The sequence below is a fragment of the Triturus cristatus genome, chromosome 12, assembly GCF_964204655.1.
Source record: "Triturus cristatus chromosome 12, aTriCri1.1, whole genome shotgun sequence".
In the NCBI taxonomy this organism is placed as follows: Eukaryota; Metazoa; Chordata; class Amphibia; order Caudata; family Salamandridae; genus Triturus; species Triturus cristatus.
This window is the reverse complement of record NC_140595.1, coordinates 841,522,533-841,544,745: the sequence shown is the minus strand read 5'-3', so window position 1 is coordinate 841,544,745 and position 22,213 is coordinate 841,522,533. Positions and strand designations below refer to the sequence as shown.

Here is a 22,213-nt window from a genome sequence, read left to right as displayed (position 1 = left end):
GAAGCCCAGGAAGCAGAAAGCCATGGAAACTTGAAAGAACTCTACAACATAACATAGAAACTCTCCGGCACGTACAGAAAGCCAGAAAGACCTGTTAAAGACAAAGCTGGGAAGACAATCATGCGTAAAAAAGGCCAACCACGAAGATGGGTGAAGCACTTTGAAGGACTGCTGAACCAGCTTGTGCTGCAGTCTCCACCAGCTGCCAAGGACTTGCCAATCAACTGTAGCAGACCAACCAAGGAAGAAATACAACAAGCCATCAAACAGCTGAGAAATGGGACGGTAGCAGGACCGGACAACATTCCTGCAGAGCGACTGAAGGCAAACATAGAAACATCAGATGACATGCTCTACCTCATGTTTGGAAGGCTCTGGGAAGAGAAAAAAGGTCCATCAGACTGGAAGGAGGGATATCTGATCAAGATCCCCAAGAAAGGTGACCTTAGTAACTGTGCAAACTACACAGGGAAAACTCTCCTATCAACCCATCCAAGATGGCGGGGTGAACGGACGTGCTTTCCCGGAGCTCCGTCCTCGCCGGGCCCAAGCATTGACAAAGCGCCTACCTCTCCTCCACCGAGACACCGGAGGTTTCCCCTGGAGGCGGGATGCCAGGAGCAGCGCGGAGTTGCCGTCCGCCAAGGCCTGACACCCTTCCAGGAGCGCAGAGATCGGAGCCCGGTTCTCCCGCGGGCGGCCATCTTGAGGAGCCGAGAGTGCGGGAGGCGCCCGGCTGAGCGAGCAGAGTGAACCCAGTGAATTTAAAGGTCCGCATCGGTACTCCGGAGTGGAGACCGGGCCCGATTCAGCCCGCATTACCCCGGAGACTCGGTGCTGCCGATGCGAGGAGATGGGGTGAAGGACCGAGACGCGAGCCTGGGCCTGGAAAGATGCAAGCTTCGCCTCAGCATTGCTGATGAGACCGGTACACGAAATTTAAAGCGTTGCCCAGAGTGTTGGCCCCGGAGCTGCTAGTGCTGACGCGGGGGCTGCGAACCCAGCTAAGCCCGGCGCCGCTTTGAAAATTGCCTGCAGCACGGCAAAGAGCAGTGACCTGGGGATAGGATTCCAGGGGTGAAGACACCCGTGGGCGCCCGGGCACTGCCTGACCTCAAGATGGCTGTCGGATTGGCCTGAAACTATCTGCCCTCATGACCACGGCCAGCGTTGATTTCAGACTGTCAGTGCGAGCGGTCCCCCTGCAAGGTAGAGGTTTGCCTGTGGGGCAAATTCATGCTTAACTCCAATTGCAGGCACTTGGGGGGCTTAGATGACAATGCAGACATCTAGAAACTCCCTGCCTGACTTCAACATGTCGCCCAAGACGAGACATGCCTGAACCGGACTTGGTGCCCGCCGTTTTGTAGAGGTGCTTATTCTTTATTCTTTCTTTCTTTGATGAAGAGGACAGCCTGGAAGCAAAACTCCCATGATTGAGGTTTAGGATTCTGGGGGGATGACAAGTGCAGCGGGGGCACCCAGACATTATCTGCCTGACTTAAATATGGCGCCCCGCCGCTTACAATGCCTATTCGCGGTTTTGTCGCGCTGGGCTTGCTGGGGCCTCACTGCGGGTGCTTGAGCCAGACGGGAGACCTGACTTCGTGACACAGTTACGCCAGCCCTTGAACGCCCTCCTCTTTCCACAAGATGGAGCCCAGCATGACCTCAAGATCAGCTTGGGGATCCAGCATGCTGCTTCCCCTACCACCATCCAGCCTTCTACCCCTATGGACATCTCCAACTCGGGGATCCCTCCAGACCAAAGACCACCACCCTTGAGTACACCACCACCTGAACACCTTGCTGAACGATAGCAAGAATTTCCTGCTCTGTAAATATGTAATATAGAATTGTCCAAGCCTAATCGCTGTTAAAATGTAATCCTGAGTGATTTTACAATTTGTATATATATATAACTCTAACCACTAGTGTATGTAGTAGACCTTTGTACTTACTATGTTATGTTATGTTATGTTATTTTTAATTTATTGAGCGCACAGCTACTCGGAAGTGTCCCGGCGCTAACAACAGATAAGGCGGCCAAACTACAGATATCTATCAAAATAGTAATGTCTTCAGGGATTTACGAAACAAGTGCGGATCACAGATAGCCCTCAAAGACAAGGGAAGAGAGTTCCAAGCGATGCAGGCTCTGCGGGCAAATGAATTGCCCCCCATGCGAACAAGCCTAAATTTAGGGGTCTCCATGAGCAACAACGAAGATGACCTCAGCTGTCTCCTAGGGATATAGAAGGAGAATCTATCCTGCAGATACTTGGGGCCCATACTACCATTCCTATGTGATTTTAGAGTTTTTCCGTTTGTATCTCTTCCTTGTGTGACTTTACAACTTGGACATTTGCAATTTTTTCTGTTTGTATCTCTTATGTAACTCATGTAATCCAAAGTCCTTATGTAACGCAACTGGTTCTTTTGTAAAGTGCTCCGACACCTTCGGGTAATGTTCGTGCTATATAAGATCGCATTAAATAAATAATATTAAAATAAACCCCAGGCAACGTGTTCATGAAGGAATGAGATGGCATTCAGTTGTGGGATCAGCAAGCTGGATTCTTCAAAGATGGATCCTGCACAGACAAGATTGCAACACTGCGCATCATCAATGAGCAGTCAACAGTGCTTAGTATGTGAAAGAAAGAGTTCCGCTACCCGAAGCTCTGCTCAGAAGCCGGCGGCCTGTGCAATTAAATGTCAGCGCACAGCATACCAAGGATGGGAAGCTTCAAACTATCAGACACTTCCTGCCCCTTTCTGTTGTTCTTGCAGGTCCCCTGTGATCGTGGGCGGTCGGCGGGCTGGAAAAGCAGGCAGGGAGGCCGGATATAGTGGGCAATGGTGAGCTTTATTGCACACAAGGCAGTTGAAAGGGGTGAATGCAGAGTTCACAACAACAAGAAAAAGTTCTCCAGCAGGAACGAAAAGGGCAAGGTGTTGGTTCACGGTCTTCCTCCTTGGTTGTCGATGTTGATACTCCAGGTACGTCACGTCAGAGGGGGACGACGAAGCTCGGTAAGTCCCAGGCGTTTCCTCGGAGGGCAGTAAGAGAAAGGAAAAGGGAGCCGTTAGTCCTGCTGAGACTCGCTATTCTATGCCGTAACCATAACCAGGGGTGAGATGGGAGAGAAAAAGATCGTGAGGGAAAAAGGAAGAGAGGGTCGGAGGTGGGGTAGAAGGCACAGAGGTGTTCGGAATGGGGGTCGTGAGGGGGGGGGGGTATTTACAGGATGCTGTGCTATATAATATCTACACAGGTGGTTCGGTGACTCGGGTTGTCTTGAGTAGACGGAATATTTACACTGGGGTTGACGTCTTATACACAGAACGCCTAGCGCTGAAAGAAGGGAAACAGGTACTCACGTGCCCCGCCGTAACTCTCCTCCGAGTTACGGCCGCTCTTCAGCTACCTCCGTAGGACTCCACCAGTCTTCGGACCACTCTTCGGGTTCTCCGCCTTCTTCTTCTTCCTTCTCCACGTCACGAGTCGATACCTCCTGCCACGATGTTCCGACCACTGCTGGTTCTCCTCTTCCGTCTTTTATAGAGCGAGTTTCCGGCAGGGAGGAGGGGCTGCCGGGGTCGAGGGGTAGTCCTTCCGGTCTGCTGTCTCTCGGGGTATGTTCCTGTAACAGAGAGAGGGGCGGGGTCGCCGTTGTCATGGGCGTTGTAGACACTGTTCCGTAGGGCAGAGTCCGGAAGGGAGTTCGTTGGAGGGGGTTCAGGCCCGGAGGGGGTCGTAATGGTCGGGTGCAGACGGGTACTTCCTCACATCCCCCCTTTTTCACTTTGTGACAGTTTTGCAGCCTTTTGCTTTCTCCGTCTTTCAATCTGTGTGTTTTTCCCGCTATTGCACCTGGGAAACATCTCATGCTTGAAAATGAGTGTCAGTGCCCAAACATTTGGTGGGGACCCCCAACGTCAACCGCAGACTCAAATTAAGCACTGGCATTCAATGGAATGGAACTCACGCCTCTATATCAACTTCATCGAGTATGAGAAGGCATTCGACAGCGTGGACAGAGAGACCCTTTGGAAACTTCTTCGCCACTTCGGTGTGCCAGATAAACTCATCAGGAACTCTTACGAGAGGCCTGCAAGATAGTCCATGGTGGACAACTCATGGGAGCCTTCCAAGTGAGGGCCGGAGTCCACCAGGGTTGTTTGCTCTCTCCTTCTCTCTTCCTGCTGGCCATTGACTGGATCATGAAGACATCCACATCAAGGAGAAAGAATGGGATCCAGTGGACACCTTGGATGCAGCTCAACGACCGGGACTTTGCAGATGACCTGGCTCTACTTTCCCATTCCCATCTGCAGATGCGAAAGGAGACCGAAAAATTGGCAGCCACATCAGCACAACTTGGCCTCAACATCCACAGTGGAAAAACCAAGATCCTGAAGCTACCATGGGCAGCATAACTGCAGTCACTCTTGCGGGCGATGCAATAGAAGAGGTTGAGGCCTTCACCGACCTGGGCAGTGCCATAGACAAGCAGGGCGGCACAGACACCGACACCAAGACAAGAATCAGCAAGGACTGCATTCATTCAGCGAAAGAAGATCTGGAGCTCCAAGGACTCAACGCTGCAAAGCAAGATCAGGCTTTTTAACACCAACGTAAGATTGGTCCTTCCGTATGGAGCAGAAACCTGGCAGACAGCAGTGACCACCAAAGTCCAGACCTTCATCAACACCTGCCTGAGGAAAATCCGCCAAATCCGTGGCCGTACACCACCAGCAACAACGACCTACAACAGCAGACTTTCCAACTCCCTTCTCCTGAAGAAATCATGAATAGAAGCTGGGCTTCATAGGCCACACCCTCCACAAGACCGCATCAAACACCATCAGACACACCCTGACCTGGAACCCTCAAGGGAAAAGGGGAAGAGGAAGGCCAAGAAAAACCCGGCGCCAAGGCCTCATGGCTGACTGTAAGGAGATGGGTTACACCTGGAGTCACATTGAAAGTAAAGAGGAAGGCCAAGAAACACCTGGCACCGAAGCCTCGAGGCTGACTGCTAAGAGACGGGTTACACCTGCAGTCACATTGAAAGAAAAGGGGACGGGCGAGAAACACCTGGCGCCGAAGCCTCGAGGCTGACTGCTAGGAGACGGGTTACACCTGGAGTCACATTGAAAGAAAAGAGGATGGCCAAGAAACACCTGGCGCCGAAGCCTCGAGGCTGACTGCTAGGAGACGGGTTACACCTGGAGTCACATTGAAAGAAAAGAGGAAGGCCAAGAAACACCTGGCACCGAAGCCTCATGGCTGACTGCTAGGAGATGGGTTACACCTGGAGTCACATTGAAAGAAAAGAGGAAGGCCAAGAAACACCTGGCACCGAAGCCTCTTGGCTGACTGCTAAGAGACGGGTTACACCTGGAGTCACATTGAAAGAAAAGGGGACGGCCAAGAAACACCTGGCGCCGAAGCCTCGAGGCTGACTGCTAGGAGATGGATTACACCTGGAGTCACATTGAAAGAAAAGAGGAAGGCCAAGAAACACCTGGCACCGAAGCCTCGAGGCTGACTGCTAGGAGACGGGTTACACCTGGAGTCACATTGAAAGAAAAGGGGAAGGCCAAGAAACACCTGGCACCGAAGCCTCATGGCTGACTGCTAAGAGACGGGTTACACCTGGAGTCACATTGAAAGAAAAGGGGAAGGCCAAGAAACACCTGGCACCGAAGCCTCATGGCTGACTGCTAAGAGACGGGTTACACCTGGAGTCACTTTGAAAGAAAAGAGGAAGGCCAAGAAACACCTGGCGCCGAGGCCTCATGGCTGACTGTAAGGAGATGGGTTACACCGGGAGTCACTTTGAAAGAAAAGAGGAAGGCCAAGAAACACCTGGCACCGAAGCCTCATGGCTGACTGCAGGTCAAGAAACACCTGGCGCTGAAGCCTCGAGGATGACTGCTAAGAGACGGGTTACACCTGGAGTCACATTGAAAGAAAAGGGGAAGGCCAAGAAACACCTGGCGCCGAGGCCTCATGGCTGACTGCAAGTCAAGAAACACCTGGCGCCGAGGCCTCATGGCTGACTGCTAAGAGACGGGTTACACCTGGAGTCACATTGAAAGAAAAGAGGAAGGCCAAGAAACACCTGGCGCCAAAGCCTCATGGCTGACTGCAAGTCAAGAAACACCTGGCGCCGAGGCCTCATGGCTGACTGTAAGGAGACGGGTTACACCTGGAGTCACATTGAAAGAAAAGGGGAAGGCCAAGAAACACCTGGCACTGAAGCCTCATGGCTGACTGCTAGGAGATGGGTTACACCTGGAGTAACATTGAAAGAAAAGAGGAAGGCCAAGAAACACCTGGCGCCGAAGCCTCATGGCTGACTGCTAAGAGACGGGTTACACCTGGAGTCACATTGAAAGAAAAGGGGAAGGCCAAGAAAAACCTGGCACCGGAGCCTCATGGCTGACTGCTAGGAGATGGGTTACACCTGGAGTCACATTGAAAGAAAAGAGGAAGGCCAAGAAACACCTGGCGCCGAAGCCTCATGGCTGACTGCTAGGAGATGGGTTACACCTGAAGTAACATTGAAAGAAAAGAGGAAGGCCAAGAAACACCTGGCGCCGAAGCCTCATGGCTGACTGCTAGGAGATGGGTTACACCTGGAGTCACATTGAAAGAAAAGAAGAAGGCCAAGAAATACCTGGCGCCGAAGCCTCATGGCTGACTGCTAAGAGACGGGTTACAACTGGAGTCACATTGAAAGAAAAGGGGACGGCCAAGAAACACCTGGCACCGAAGCCTCGAGGCTGACTGCTAAGAGATGGGTTACACCTGGAGTCAGATTGAAAGAAAAGAGGAAGGCCAAGAAACACCTGGCACCGAGGCCTCGAGACTGACTGCTAAGAGACGGGTTGCACCTGGAGTCACATTGAAAGAAAAGGGGAAGGCCTAGAAACACCTGGCACCGAAGCCTCATGGCTGACTGCAAGTCAAGAAACACCTGGAGTCACATTGAAAGAAAAGAGGAAGGCCAAGAAACACCTGGCGCCGAAGCCTCATGGCTGACTGCAGGTCAAGAAACACCTGGCGCTGAAGCCTCATGGCTGACTGTAAGGAGATGGGTTACACCTGGAGTCACATTGAAAACTGGAGAGTCCTGGTTGATGGGCTGTACCCCGGAAGGGGCAGTAGGTACAAGTACGTACACAGACATCTCAGGAGATATGGACACAGGTGCCAGCGCTAATCTTCATGCTCGGGGGCCCCCCCACGGTGTTTAAGCTTCCTATATTATATCTTTTACAAAAAAATAAAACATAGCAGTATTTCTTAATAAAATTATTGGATGGCTTTTAGCTGAAAAAATAAATGAATTGAAGACGTTCTAGCTGCTGTCAGGGTAAAATCAGGAAGCCCTGCGCACTGTTCTGTGAATATGTCTGTGATGCAGAATCCAGGCTGTCGCAAGATTGTGGGGGGCCTGGGTACCATCTATGCGGGCCCCTCCTATCCCATTCTGCATCACAGATGTGTCTGGGGTTCCTTATAGCATCTTTCAGTCCTCTGACTTTTACCTCTGCCTCCACTCCCCTCCATGTTCCAACAGCAGTTTGCATTCTGGGATTTGAAGTTTCCAATGCCCCTCTCCTCTCACCTCTCCATCTTCCCCTCTCCTCTGTGCCTCTCCCTCTCTTTACACTTCTGTTCACATCACCCATGTATGATCCAGTCAGCCAGTGCTAGTTTTTCAGCCAAGTGCAGTTTGCATTCTGGGATTTGTAGTTTCATTTTCCCATTATAAAGACCGCCTAACTAACATTGCTGCACAATATGGGACAATGCCGCTTCTAGACTCCTTTAAGCAGCAGGGTCAAAGGTCACCTGTGAAGGGGGTGCCTATAAACTCCATCCTCAGGCTGTCTACTCTTTTATATAGTGAAGATACATTGTACAATTCAGTGAATTAGTAAATAACGCCAAATATTTAACTGACGCATTAAAAAAGATAATTGCTTTCAGCCGCCATATTTTTGGAGGGAATTTCCAGATATGAAAATGTTATTATCGAAATATGTTTGAGAGACTAAACAGAGGTGGGGTATGGATTCAAAGGGAGACCGTGTTGGAAAGCCCCTGTGGCCCCGTCTTTGACAGGACTTTTAGCCTCTGATGAGGCCGGACGGCCCCTGTCTCCTCCTGCGATGCATCTCTGCCCTCAGACCGGCTTTTTCGCACCAATGATTCACATCTTTTAGTGACACACTGCCCTCTGATGGCCTTTCAATGAACTTCACCCCCGTGAGAGCAGAAACAGAGCCCGGCATTAGGGGAGACCGGTCTTATCCATCCGTCGGTCCGCCCGTATAGCGCAGCTATTCACCCCGGAGAATATCCAGGCGCTTGCAGGGTCCGAGGGACGAGCCGTCAGGTGTCACGAGGCTTTAAGTGGTCCGAGGAGAGGACATTTTTGGTTTTGTTTTGTATTTCCTATATTAAGCACATTGTAGATGGTGACCTTTCGAGGTGCTCCCGGACCACTTTTCAGAGAGGGGGTGCTGCCGTCAAGGTTACATCACTGAAGCGACAGGGATTGAGAACCCTCCATGCATCACACAAAGCACACGTGCAGCAAAGGAGCCACGAACATTCAACATGGGAGGGCTAAGGTTGCGGTATGCAGCTGGTGGCGCGCTTTGAAGCTCACTGTCGCAAATATATTAAACCAGCCTGGAGTGGACGCGCGAGGCGTGTACAGCAGCCCCGTTCCCATTGCAGTTGCCGCATAATTAGCGCCGACATGGAGGTTTTCTGGTAAAACCGTATAGCGCCTATGTAATGTGTGGAAATCGGGGTTCAGCAAATATGAAGCATTTGGAGATCAGCAACTAAAGTGTCTTGATGGGTTTAGATCCGATTAAAACCTCGGTTCAGTTACACTTCAGAACTACACAAAGTGCGCTTCACCTCTGCCTACCGAAGTGCAAATACATTTAAAACATGTTTCTACAGTTCCGCCCTCTAGTACTGATCGAGAATAACCAGAGTTTCCAGATCATGGGAGGAGAGCGGGCCAGGCAGAAGGAGAGCGGGAATGTGTTCCAGTTCTGTGCAGATAGAAGGAGGAAAGACCGACCGCCAGCCCTTGAGAGTTGGCTACGGGGACCCATGGCGGGCTTCTAGGAGGACGAGCGCAAGAGTCGAGAAGGCCGATGAAAGAAGACTCTCTTGGCAAAGTGCTGGGGCTTGGTGTTGCGCAGTGCTCCCTAGGTGTGTGTCAGTTCTGTATAGTGCCCTTTTCCGGACAGGCCGCCAGTGTAGGCATCTAAGGAGGGGTGCACGAGGGTTGCAGGCCGGGAGCTTGAGCACTATTAGAATAGCAGCGTTATGGGCGGTCTCAAGTCCCGTGATGCATTGCGGATTCCAAACAGCTGGTTACTATGGTTCAAGTCCCCGATCTACCGCACTCTACCGGCACCAAGTGAACACTTTATGAAGCACTTTGAGAATGCTGAACCAGGAGGTCGCCTCACCAGTGACCTCGTTAACCCTGGTTGATGCCCAGGATGGTGCCATGAGTGTTGGCCTTTTTGGTGGGCCGAGAGATGCCCGGCAGTTTTTGGGCCACCAATCTCCTGCCCAACAGGAGGTGTTCTTGCCAAATAGCATAATCTCAGTTTTATCGCTGTTGAGGTTTAGGCAGTGGCCGCGTATCCACTCCATAATGTGTGTCATGCAACAAGAAAAGTGTTTACGTGTAGCAGTGACATTGTTTTACATGGATGTATGAGCTACATACCATGTGTAAGTGATGATTTTAGAGCCACATAGTCTGAGAGCATCTGCAGGAAGTGACATGTAGATGTTGAATAGGGCGGGGCTCAGAGAGGACCCCTGTGGAACACCCCAGACCACCCTAGGACGTTTAGAGGCAAAGGGTTTAAGGAGGACCAATCATGATCTCTCAGACAAAAAGGATGCAATCCATTTAAGGGCATCTAGACAAATTCCACTGTTGTGAAGACGTTTAAGTAAAATAGCAAATTGAGATAGTGTCGAAGGCCGCAGACAGGTCGAGAACAAGCAGGGTGCTGGAGGCTCCCTGGGCCACTAGGGGGCGACATCATCTGGGGAGGTCAGAAGACCAGTTTACAGAGGGTCTTGATTTTATTTAGAAAGAAATCAAATATGTTATTGCACCAGTCTTTAGAGGCGGCGAATGACTGAGCACAGGCACTGGGTTGGGTAAATAATCTGTAATAATAGTGAAATGCTCATGAGAGAAGTTGCAGCTCTTGTGGATTCGCGGAGCGAGGTAATTCCGTCAAGGGCGGCGTGTATGCCGGTGAGAGTTACTGAGTGCAGCTTTATATCCCCCGTCTGACTCAGCACGAGTGTGTCTCCAGGTGTGTCAAAACCCTTTAGAGTGGAGTGTGAGCTCCCTTAAAACATTATTGTACCGTTTGGTGAAACCCTTTCGTCTATACTTACTATTTTTCTCCCCATTTTTTAAGAATACTGTCAGTAGGAAGGATTAAAGCAAAGCTCTGCTCTCCTACCAGGCAAATATTTTAAATTTTCACTAATAAACCCTCCTACTCCTCTCCCCATCTCCAGCGTTCCATTCAGTGCTCCAGCGTAATTCGCAGGTAGCAGCACGCCCCGTTCCGCAGCAGAACGGGAGGAACACTATGATGAAGCTGCCACCCAGGGGCAACCCTGGTGGGCGAGGGCTATATTAAAATGCCTTGCCCTTGCATGCACCCTGCAGGCGGTTAGCACACACTACAAAGACGAGCTCTTATCTTGAGATATATGTAACGAGGAGGAAGAGCCCATGGGATTCTCCTCTTCTCATCCCCACCTTCTTTAATATTGTTTGATTACACATCTGTTGTAAGAGTCGCCCTCATTGGTCATATGAGCGTTGAGTGACAGCGGGAAGCGTGCTATGAAGCCTCCAGAATGGGATCATAGCGTGGCGTGGACTGCTGCTTGTTGATGTTATTTGTCACATCCTGATTATGCTCCCGCAATATAGAGAGTCAAACTGAATAGTGCTCTAATGAGGATGTATAACGCAGAGCTATGTGTTATTTTTTGATAAGCAAATTTTTCTTTCTTTATAGAAAGCAAAATCAAGGATGACATACAACAGTTCGTTGAACTTGGCATCAAAAAAACCAATCATGGAAGCATTGACAAGCAATTGCAAGACCCACCCCTCCTCCCCAGCCCCCCGCCCACGCACTCCCCACCCCTTCAAACAGGCCCCCAAGCCATTTCCCCCATACTTTACGGAATTTTTTGGGGCAGCCCCGGGCCGCATACAGCGGCACACCAGTCCACACCTCTTCTCCAGGTAGCACCCCTGGGCGGGTCCGGCTGTTTCCACACGGCCGCGATATCCCTTTTGGCCACCATTAGGGCAGTAGTTAGAAAGTACTTGTCATTACGGGACCCATCTAGCCCATCCGTTATGCCCAGCAGGGCCATTCTAGGGTCATGGGGGACCTCCCATCCCAGGACTTCAGTTAACTCAGTTTCAATCGTGGTCCAATAACTCTCCAGGCGGGAACAAGACCATACCATGTGGAAGAAGTCTGCCGGATCTACCCCACAGCGAGCACATGAGGCGTCCAGGCGGAGGCCTGCACGATATAAGCGGTCCGGAGTCAGATAAGCGGCGTGGAGGTAGTAAAGTTGGATGAGCCACAGCCTAGCGGAAGTGGTAAGCAATCTGGGTGCCATAAGGGCGTCCCTCCAGTCAGCATCATCCAGGGGACCCACCCAGGTCTCCCATCGCTGTTTTAGTCCGCTCCAATCTACCGGGGTATTGTTGATCAGGGATTTATAGATGCGGGATATTCCCCCCTTCCCCAGACACCCCAACATCACCTGAGCCTCGGGCGGGCTATGGGCAGGCAATCTGGAGTCCAGAGGGACATGGGCCTGGACCGCATGACGCAGCTGAAGATACTTATAAAATTGCGAAGACTGTAAAGAGAAGCGGGTCTGAAGCTCCTGGAAGGAACACATGTGGCTCCCCCGCCATACATCACCCAAGCTGGAGATCCCTAGAAGATCCCACTGTCGAAATCCGAGTCCCGCCACCTCCCGCAGCCAAGTCCCGTGCCAAAGTGGTGTGAGCAATGTCTTCGTTCCCGACCAGCAGGTATGCCGCAAGGTGGCGCGCCACGCCAGAAAGGGGGCCCGCACAACATCCGGGAGCGACCAGGAAACCGCCGCCCCATAGAGCATTTTCTGGATAGAGGAGAACCCGGTAAGTTGCACCTCGAGTCTATAGGCTGGATCGTCCCACCCGGTCGAGAACCAGTCATGAATCACCAGCAGCTGGGTGGCCAAACAATACAGATAAAGATTAGTCATGCTCAGGCCTCCGTCGTACGAGGGGACCCGGCAGCGATCTAAGGCCAACCGGGGCCTGCCGCCGCCCCAAAAAAATTTAGTCGCCATCTTATCCAGTTCCCGGAACCACGGGCGTGGGAAGGGGCACGGAGTATTTTGTAACATGTATAGGAACTTGGGGAGGATCATCATCTTATAGAGGGCGACCCTCCCCAACGGGTTCAACGGGAGCAACTGCCATCTAATCATATCTGATCTGGTCTTGTTGACCACAGGGGCCACGTTGAGGGCCCAACAGAGTTCCGGAAGGAGGGTGACCCAGATCCCCAGGTATTTAAATGAGAGCCTCCGGAGGGGAATGTCAGATTGCCAGTCGAAACACTCCCTCGACGGGTGCAGCGGGACCAGCACGGATTTCTTAGGGTTCAGATGAAGACCCGACGCTTGGCCAAACCAGCGGAGAATCCGGCGGACCCGGGGCCCGAGATCGCCGGATCAGAAAGATAGAGAAGGACGTCGTCCGCGTATAGGGCAATTTTGTCAGGGATCATACCTGGCCAATCCCACCCGCGGAGAGTGGGATCAGCCAGTGGCTCCATGGCCAGAGTGAACAGGAGGGGCGAGAGCGGACAGCCCTGTCGCATCCCCCGACCTATGGGAAACGGGCGGGATAGAGCCCCATTGACCAACACACGGGCACGTGGGCTCGCATACAGGACACCGACCATAGCGCGGAACCGGGGACCGAAGCCCATTCGCTCCAAGATATCACCCAAGTAGGCCCACCCCACTGAATCGAAGGCTTTTTCAAAGTCGACCAGCAGAAGGGCCAGATAGGGGGAAAGGCGCCCTCGGTGTGCCAGGGCGAGGTGCAAGCGCCGCAGGCAGTGTCTGGTCCCCCGGTCCGGCATAAATCCACATTGGTCCGGGTGGACCAGGGAGGTAAGAGAGGGGCGTAACCGCTGCGCGCGAACCGTGGCATAGATCTTGAGCTCGGTATTAATAAGGGATATCGGCCGGTAGTCGGAGCAGGACTGTGATGGGGGCTGCGTCTTGGGAAGGACAACTATGGTAGCTGTGTCTGTTTCAGGCAGGAACGAGCCCCTCTCCACCACTTCTGCAAACAGGTCCCGAAGCCTCGGGGCCAGGGTCTCACGATAGTGAGTATAGTATTCCTGTGGGAACCCATCTGGTCCCGGGGTCTTCCCGGGCGCCAGGCGGCAAATCGCCTCCTCAATTTCCTGCAGCGTAATGGGCAAGTCGAGGGTCTCACAAACCTCCGGTCCCAGCCGCCCGAGCACCGCCTCATTCGCCCCCAGCAACTTCACAAGGGAGATCTCGGACGCCCGGGTGCGGTATAACCGGGAATAATAATCAGCAAAAGTTTGGGCCATTGCCACCGAGACAGTATGGGTCCCGCCTGCGTAATCTTTGATGGCAGGAACGATCCTGCCCGCTCGGGGGTAAGTGGCCAGCCGGTGGAGGAGTGTACCATTCTTATCTCCCCATCCGTAGACCCGGGCCACCGAGGAGCGCCACAGAGTCTTCGCCGCCTCCAGAGAGTGTAGGCGGATCTCTTCCCGTAGAAAGGCCAGGCGGCGCGCCCGCGTGGCGTCTCCCAACACCCCCTGGTTTCGCTCTAGCTCCAAAGCTTGAGCTTGCGCAAGCCGCGAGTTGCTGGGTTTGTGTACGTCTCTGCTGTTGCACATGCCCCTTTGCAGCCCCCCTAATAGTCGCCTTGCCGGCCTCCCAAAGGATGGCAGAGGAGGAGACGGAGCCTGCATTGTGAGAATAATAATCAGCTATCTCGCCACCGACCACTTTCCGAAAAGCTTTGTCGTGAAGGAACCAAGCGTTCAGACGCCACATCGGGCGGGCAGAAAGGGGAGGTGGGCCAAGAGCAAGGAGCACCGGCGAGTGGTCCGAGAGGCCTCTCAGGAGGATGCGTGCATCCTGCACCCCCGCGCATTCGGTAGACGGAACGAAGATGAGATCGATCCGGGCGTGGGAGTGGTGTGCCGCCGACGTGTGGGTGTACTGGCGAGCCTGTGGGTGCCAAATCCTCCAGACATCACACAGGCCTTGAGATTCAGCCCAGTTCGACAGCTGCTTCGCGCGAGCAGCTCGGGCAAGGGAGATCGGTCCCGTCGAGTCCAGATGGGGCGCGTAAACAGCATTAAAGTCTCCTCCTAGAACGAATGAGCCCGCCAGAAGCGTCGGGAGGAGGCCCGCGGTGTAAGAGAGGGCCGACGGTAAGAGGGATGGTGCCGCATAAAGGGACAGCAAGGTGAGGGGTCGCCCCTCAAGAGTACCACAAACCGCCACCACCATGCCCTGGGGTCCAAGTGCACCTGGGCCAAGACGAAGGGAAAGGACCTGCGGAGCAAGATAGCCACCCCCCGGGATCCCCTCGCAAAACCGGAGTGCCACACCCTAACATAGCCGTTACGGGTGAGAAAGGGACATTTATTGCCAAGAAGATGGGTCTCCTGGAGGAGGAGCACATCAATCTCCGCGCGTTGTGCATATTTAAGGACCGCCATGCGTTTAAAGCGATCTAAAAGACCATTAACATTCCAGGACAGTACGCGCATGGCGGCCTTAGGAACGGGCGGGTCAGCCATGGTCGTGGACAGAAGAAGGGGTCAATGGAGGCGCGGCTGCGCGAGCTCCCAGAGAGGAGGGACAGTGGGACATCGAGCAGGAGAGCAGGTCAAAGGTTACATGATGCCTTGGAGCAACAACAAAGAGGGAGTCACCCCCCACCAACAAAACCCTCCCTTGGAGGAAGAAACAGCCCCAAACCACCCCCAATCCCCCACCCTTTACTTCGAAAACAGAAGCATCTGTCGCCCTAACGAAATGGAACAACCACCAAGCTAAAACGCTCGGGCTTGAGCACTAGTGGACCCCTGATACAGCAGAAAACAAGCCTGATTCACCTGCCCTGGCCGAGAGCAACAAACACAGCGGAACACTCCAGCCCAGTCCCGAGTACCAGCAACCTGGCGGGGAGACCCCCCCCCCCCTCCCCCCGACTAAACACAGACAGCAGAAGAATGTCAAATGGTAGGGCTGCGAGAAAGGTCCGAGGTGTCCATAGGCACGGCAGGCCGGGCCGCGGAATCTGCCAGCCGGGGTGACACGGCCCGCCGCCCGACAGCCGCGGGACTGGCGGGTGCAGCCGAGGAGGCTCTCGACCCCCGGCGCGGCCACCCCCTGGAGCGTGTGATGACCGCCTCTCCCGCTGTGCGCTCCCGGGGCAGCGTGCGGTGCCCCCGGCGGGCCTCGATGACCGGGGCATCCCCCGCCCCCCCCGCCCGCCCACAGGTGATCTGTGTCCAGAGCGGTGCAGGGAGTGCTCTTCCGTTAACCAGGACCAGGCCGCTCGTGGCGTATCGAAAAATAGTGTCTTGTGCTGGAAAATGACCCAAAGGCGGGCCGGGAACTGAAGCTGGTATTGAAGGCCCAGGGAGCGCATCTTCAGTTTCGCCTCAGTATAGGATCGTCGCAGTCCCTGGACTTCTCGAGTGTACTCCGGGAAGACCATGATCGTGTGATTTTGGTATTTGAGGGTGTCCGTGCGCCGGGCCTCGCGAAGAATGGCATCCCTGTCCCGGAAATTAAGGATCTTGAGGATGAAGGGCCGGGGGGGCGCTCCGGGGGGCCTGGGGGCCAGGGAGCGATGGGCCCTCTCCACCACGAACGAGGCCGACAGGCTGTCCACCGGCATCCAGGATTTGAACCAGCGCTCCATAAAGTCATCCGCACGGCCCGATTCGACCCCCTCCGGGAATGCCACCAGGCGCAGGTTACTGCGCCGGGCGCGGTTTTCTGCATCTTCGACCCGGCGGTGTAGTTCCTTGGAGTGGGTGGTCAGTTCTCGGACTTGGTCCTGCAGGTGACGGATATCCTCAGCGGTGGATATTCTGGATTCGGCTTCCGAGATGCGGGTGGTAGCGTTCTGCAAGTCCTGCCGGAGAAGAGCGACATCTACCTTGACCTCTGCCACCATGCCCTCCAGGGAGGCGTGGGACGAATTTATGGCCTGCAGGAAGGCCGCAAGGTCTGTGGCGGGGGCCGGGGCCGGCTCGCCGGTAGGGCCTGACCCCCTCTCGGAGGTTGTGAATTGGTCCATCCTGGTTTGGGTAGCCACGGGCGTCTGTTTGGCTGTATTGTCTTTACCCATGGTGAGGACCCCCGGGCGCGGAGGTCGGCGAGGCCGGACAACGGGCGGGGGATGCACCTCTAAGACGTCCACGGATGCCGACGAGGCGAAGTGGAGGCAGAAGGAGGCACGGTCAGGGCACCCCGCGTAGGGAGAAGGCCAGGCACCGCCAGACCCACAGTTCGATCCCCGGTGAGCCTCCCAGCAGGACAGCCGGTCACCTCCCGGAGCTCGTCGCCACAGCAGCGCCCGCAGCCTTCCACGGGCAAGGCGAGGCTCCGCAACTCAGTTCAGGACCCCGGGCCGATACAATGCCCACCGACTCCCTCGCAGGCTACATGCCTCCAAGGCCCCGACGAATGCGCGTCCGCGCGCAAATGACCCCTCTCAGGGAGCCTCTCACCAGCACGGTCGCCGTCCAACTCCAAAGGGGGCGTCGGCACAATTTGGACCTCTCCCCCAGGGGTCCCGAGCACTGCGCCCCCAGCCAGGCCAACCTCGGAGCAGTGTGAGGGAGGGGGGGGGGGAGGCCACTCACCCCCTGACCGCCGGTCTGCGGCCCGAACCCAGAAGGGGACCCCACGTCACCCGGATCACCCCAGGTAGCCTCAGCAAGACGGGTCCAGCTCCAGCACCGCAGACAGGAGGGGGGGGGGCCCGGCCCCCGACACCCGGCCCGATGGGGGGGGGTCTCCCCACCGCACCCGGCCCCCACAGCAGCTCCGGCAGGCTCTGGCGATGTCTCCCCCGCAGCCGCACTCACCGCCTGCTCCACCGCACCATCCTGCCTCCGGGGGTCAGCCTCACGTCTCCTGGGCCCCCACGGGCTGCCACCAGACCGGAGCCCTGCCTCTCTGTCCGTGTCGGGGCCCGCGGCGGCCGCGCGTCCGTCTTCTCCCTTCCACCGGCAGGATCGGGCCCACACCCCTCGTGGGCGCCGTGGGCTCAGGTTGTAGCCTGCCCGCGCCGCAGCTCCAAGGCCGCTGCCGTCCACCGCCGGCCCGGTTCCGAGGCTTCTAGACAGGCCCCGCGGGGACAACGGCACTCCAGGTCCGGGCCCGGGACAGCGGGACAGCTCCGCACGTCGCAGCGCCCGGAGCAGGCCGGCCAGGGCAGTCCAGAGCGGAGCCAGAAGGACTCGTGGGGTCCGGCGCCGGGAGCCTCACTGAAAGGCGGCCATGCCGGTCAGGCGCCACCTAGCGCTCCAGAGCTATGTGTTATTAATGATTATTTTGTGCTGTTCTGCAGAATGTAAGTAGAAGCAATGGAAAGTAATTTTTAAAAAAACAATAAAGATATAAAAAATAATAAAATGAAGCCTCCAGAATGGGACTAGAGATATGCCTCCGAGATCTTAATGTAGTGGTGGACTCCGGGGTAGTAATGTGTGCTGGAGGGATTCTAAAAGGAATTTGGAAGTTCAAAAGAAAGTGATAACACTGGCAGACTGGAGCGGCGCTTGCCGCAGGATGCTTTGGATGTTGGAAATGATCAGATCTAGGATGTGACCCAGGGAGGGAGTCGGTCAGAGACCAGTTGCTTGAGCACTAACAGAGAGGTCATCTCAAAGGGCGCTGGCATCCGGGTTTTGGGATAGGTCCATCTGACAATTAAAGTCCCCAAGTGCTCCTTAGTGTTGGTATTTCAGAGTGAAGGGGGCGAGCAGTTCTGGGAGCCTTGACCTAAAGTCTTTTTGGGGCACAGAAACCGGTAAATAACAGCTTCACAGATGGAGGGAGCATTTCTGAGTCCTAGTTCAAAAATTCTATATTTGATCCATTCTGAGGTATCTGATGCTAAAAGGGACATAATAAGGCTGTTGCAGTAGATCATCTCGACCCCCATCTGCCCCCTCCTTTCCTGTATGGTCCTCTCTTGTCTGATGATTGATACCCAGGGGTATGGCAGTCACAGTCTTAGGATTAGATGGAGAACTGAGACAAGTTTTTCTAATTAACACTTCATCAGGCACATGGCAACCAGCGGGTCCCCTGAGCTCCACCTGGACTTGGGCAAGGACTGGGTGTTGACGGAGGCGCCCAAGGTAGGATTCAGACCCATAGATGAAAGAGAGAGATGTAATCGCAAGAAAGAGGGGTCCTGTTACCCCAGGTTCATGTAGGTGAAGGGCACAAAGAAGGAATGGGAGGTGAATTTATTATAGGGCCAGGTAGGAACAGAAGATCTTGCCACAAGGGCGAGAGAAAGGGCCTTCTGCCAACATGGGAGAAGCCCTGCAGTAAAGGCGCGAGTGAAAGAACTGATGCGTGCTTCTGCTGATGACAGTTTCTGCAGCAGCGATTACTCTTACTGTAGGGGCTATCGAGGAAGTGCAGGGTCTCTCGTGCTGCGCGAAATCCGTGCATGAATAGGCTCAGATGCACTGATGCAGGCCTGGAGCGCTCACCCTACCGGAGGCCTGGAGCAAGGCCTCTACTAAGGACTCACCCTACCAGAGGCCTGGAGCAATGCCTCTACTAAGGACTCACTCTACCGGAGGCCTGGAGCAATGCTTCTTCTAAGGACTCACCCTACCAGAGGCCTGGAGCAATGCCTCTACTAAGGACTCACCCTACGTGAGGCCTGGAGCAACAACTCTACTAAGGACTCACCCTATTGGAGGCCTGGAGCAATGCCTCTACTAAGGAGTCACCCTATCGGAAGCCTGGAGCAATGCCTCTACTAAGGACTCACCCCATCGGCGGCCGGGTGCAATGCCTCTACTGAGGACTCACCCACCGGTTGGACTCACCCCGCCGGAGGCCTGGAACGATGCCTCCACTTAGGACTCACCCACCGGTTGGACTCACCCTGCTGGAGGCCTGGAGCAATGCCTCTACTAAGGACTCACCCTACCGGAGGCCTGGAGCATTGCCTCTACTAAGGACTCACCCACTGGTTGGACTCACCCTACCGGAGGCCTGGAGCATTGCCTCTACTAAGGACTCACCCACCGGTTGGACTCACCCTGCCGGAGGCCTGGAGTGATGCCTCTACTTAGGACTCACCCACCGGTTGGACTCACCCACAAGGAGGCCTGGAGCAATGCCTCTACTAAGGACTCACCCTACCGGCGGCCAGGAGCAATGCCTCTACTAAGGACTCACCCTGCTGGAGGCCAGGAGCAATGACTCTACTAAGGACTCACCGTGTCGGAGGCCTGGAGAAATGCTTCTACTAAGGAGTCACCCTACCGGAGGCCTGGAGCAATGCCTCTACGAAGGACTCACCCTACCAGAGGCCTGGAGCAATGCCTCTACTAAGGACTCACCCAACGGTTGGACTCACCCTGCCGGAGGCCTGGAACGATGCCTCCACTTAGGACTTACCCACTGGTTGGACTCACCCAAGAGGAGGCCTGGAGTGATGCTTTCACTTAGGACTCACCCAACGGTTGGACTCATCCACAAGGAGGCCTGGAGCCTTCTCCAAGGACTCACCCACCCGGCGGTCTTCATGTTACTGTCACTTACCTGGACCTTGGCCTCCTGAGACCCCGGGACAGTGAAGGGCTGCCTGTTGGCCGTGGTCTGGGACTTCGGAAGCAGGTAGGGGAAGGAGACGTCTTTGTACTTTGTCTTCATGGTCTACAGAGATAAGAAAGGCAGAGCACGGCCATCAATCTGATGTCAAGTGGTAAATAAAAACACACAATAAGCAGTTATCCAAACATACTGTGGAGATTTTCTTTGGAAGGCGCATATTTCTTTGTGTTCCCTGAAAATGTCTTCGCTACCACCAATTTCTATGCTTCTTGAAGATTGTGGTCATTTTGCACATTTGTAACAGGTTTTTGAAAGTCTGGGAGTAACCCTCTGATTTCCCATCTGTGCTTGAATTTCCAGACAGTCTGAAAGAGTGTAGAAACACCAGAAAGGAAAGAGAGGTGACAGGTCCAAGGAGGGGAGCTGCAGTGACCGACGACACTGCCCGAGGTACCCATTTTAGCAGCGGCGCACCCGGGTTGGGGGCAGTGGGCCCAGCACTGCAGGCTGTCCAGGCAGCGGGCCCAGCCCAGGTGGCCCAGTGACTCCTACCCACTGTCACTCAATGCACAAACCACATGTGCACTGTCAGCTGTACACAGTGCTTAATTTCGGGAGAAATGTACATGCCAGGGCCCTTGTCTTGAGGCCACTACAGCCTGCACTCCCCACTGCCCCTACCAGTGCTGACAATGACAGTACCAACACAGCTACTAACCTCACATTCGTGCAAGTGACAATTCAAGCCCCCCAAAGCTAAAAGAATAACTAGAGTGGCAAGCATTAGTTGTTTTTAATGTATAATACATTTTTAAACAGCTGTTGTTATGCACACTTCAAAATTAAGGCAAACAGCGCCACCATGTGGTGGGCTGTCATGAGCGCCAGTGTTGACAATTAAGTGAGGGTGCCGAGCACCGTAAACCACCGGCTCAAATTGAGCACTGGTTGTACAAAAATGCAGGGGGGAGGGGGGGGGGAGAGGGAAGCTGTTTAGTGGGGGCTGAGGGAAGCTGTCTGAGGTACAGGTCCCTTTGCATCCATCTGTGGAACCACTGCCTGGTCTAAACAAATATATTTGTTTTCATTCTCCAATGGGAAGGGGTTCTGCAGGGACCCCTTCCCTTTTGCGAATAGCTTACCACCAACTTCAAGTTGATGGTAAAATGTGAATGTTTTGTGACCGAATTTCGGTCGCAAAACATTTGTCCATATCAATGTGAATCGGTATTAGGAAGGGATGATTTAAACACGCCCCTTCCAAATACCAATTTGCAATCCCTCATTAAGACTCGGTATCAGATTATCGCAACGCAATTAGAGATTTGTACATTCGAAAACGCTTTTTTGCGTATGCAAATGGCCTGTTTCTGGAAATTGGTCTGTTTGTGAACGTAAAAGAGCTTTGTACATCTGGCCCCATAATCTTTCACTGTCATTTATTCCGAATTTCCCTTACAGTGCCCATAGAAATTTGACAATAGTTTGTCAGATTTTTACGTTGAGATATAGCTCATGCTGTCCTCAAGTTGTGGTGGGCACATGGCTTGGCATTCGGTGGGATACCCTGGGCTGGGCGAGTGGAACAGCCCCAAGGAGAGCTCTGCATGATCCAGCGCCTGGAGACGGATCCAACAGCATGCAGCGCCTCTTCGTGCCCACAGGTCGCTGCGCATATGTAGAGCACATATGTTAGCTTTGACTTTGGTGACTGTTGCAAAGGAATCAACAAAATGGCGGATCACACCAGCAAGGTAGAACACAATGGATTCCACCTTCTGTAGGTGCCAAAGCTCAGTGCCAGAGTGCACTAGGGGGCTAAAGCAGCCTAGAAGGCGCTCAGAGCACAGTGGGAGTGGCACTACTGCAGCGTGTGCCCAGGCTGTCACGTGATGGGTTTATCACATGCATGTAGTACTCAGTAACAAAGGACACTCGGAACCACCTCACTAGGAGGAAAGAAGTTCCTTGTGTGTCGAGGGAGGAGTGGCTACCATTCCCAGGGATGTGGGAGCCAATCCAAACGAGAGGAAGAGAGACCGAAGGCTCATGTTGGATCCATGCTGGCGGGCAGGGGAAACAGGCCCTTGTCCCACATGCCGGGCTCTGGTCCCCTGGCTAAGAGTGTCCCCCTCCGGCTGGCCTTGTTGTTTCTGGTCAACGACGGAAGGCTTGGAACTGTTAGCCTAGACAAGAGCATCA

General features: G+C 54.1%; 1 protein-coding gene across 6 annotated transcripts in view; it reads right to left on the bottom strand.

Annotated features, from left to right (window-relative positions):
* The window catches only part of PLD2 (phospholipase D2), a 495,902-nt gene that overhangs the window by 89,950 nt on the left and 383,739 nt on the right, over positions 1 to 22,213 (bottom strand). For all 6 annotated transcript variants that reach the window (XM_085638423.1, XM_085638422.1, XM_085638426.1 and 3 more), the window contains one exon: positions 20,000 to 20,113. In XM_085638423.1, the coding sequence (XP_085494549.1) occupies positions 20,000 to 20,113 (114 nt within the window). The remainder of the gene's footprint in view (positions 1 to 19,999; positions 20,114 to 22,213) is intronic.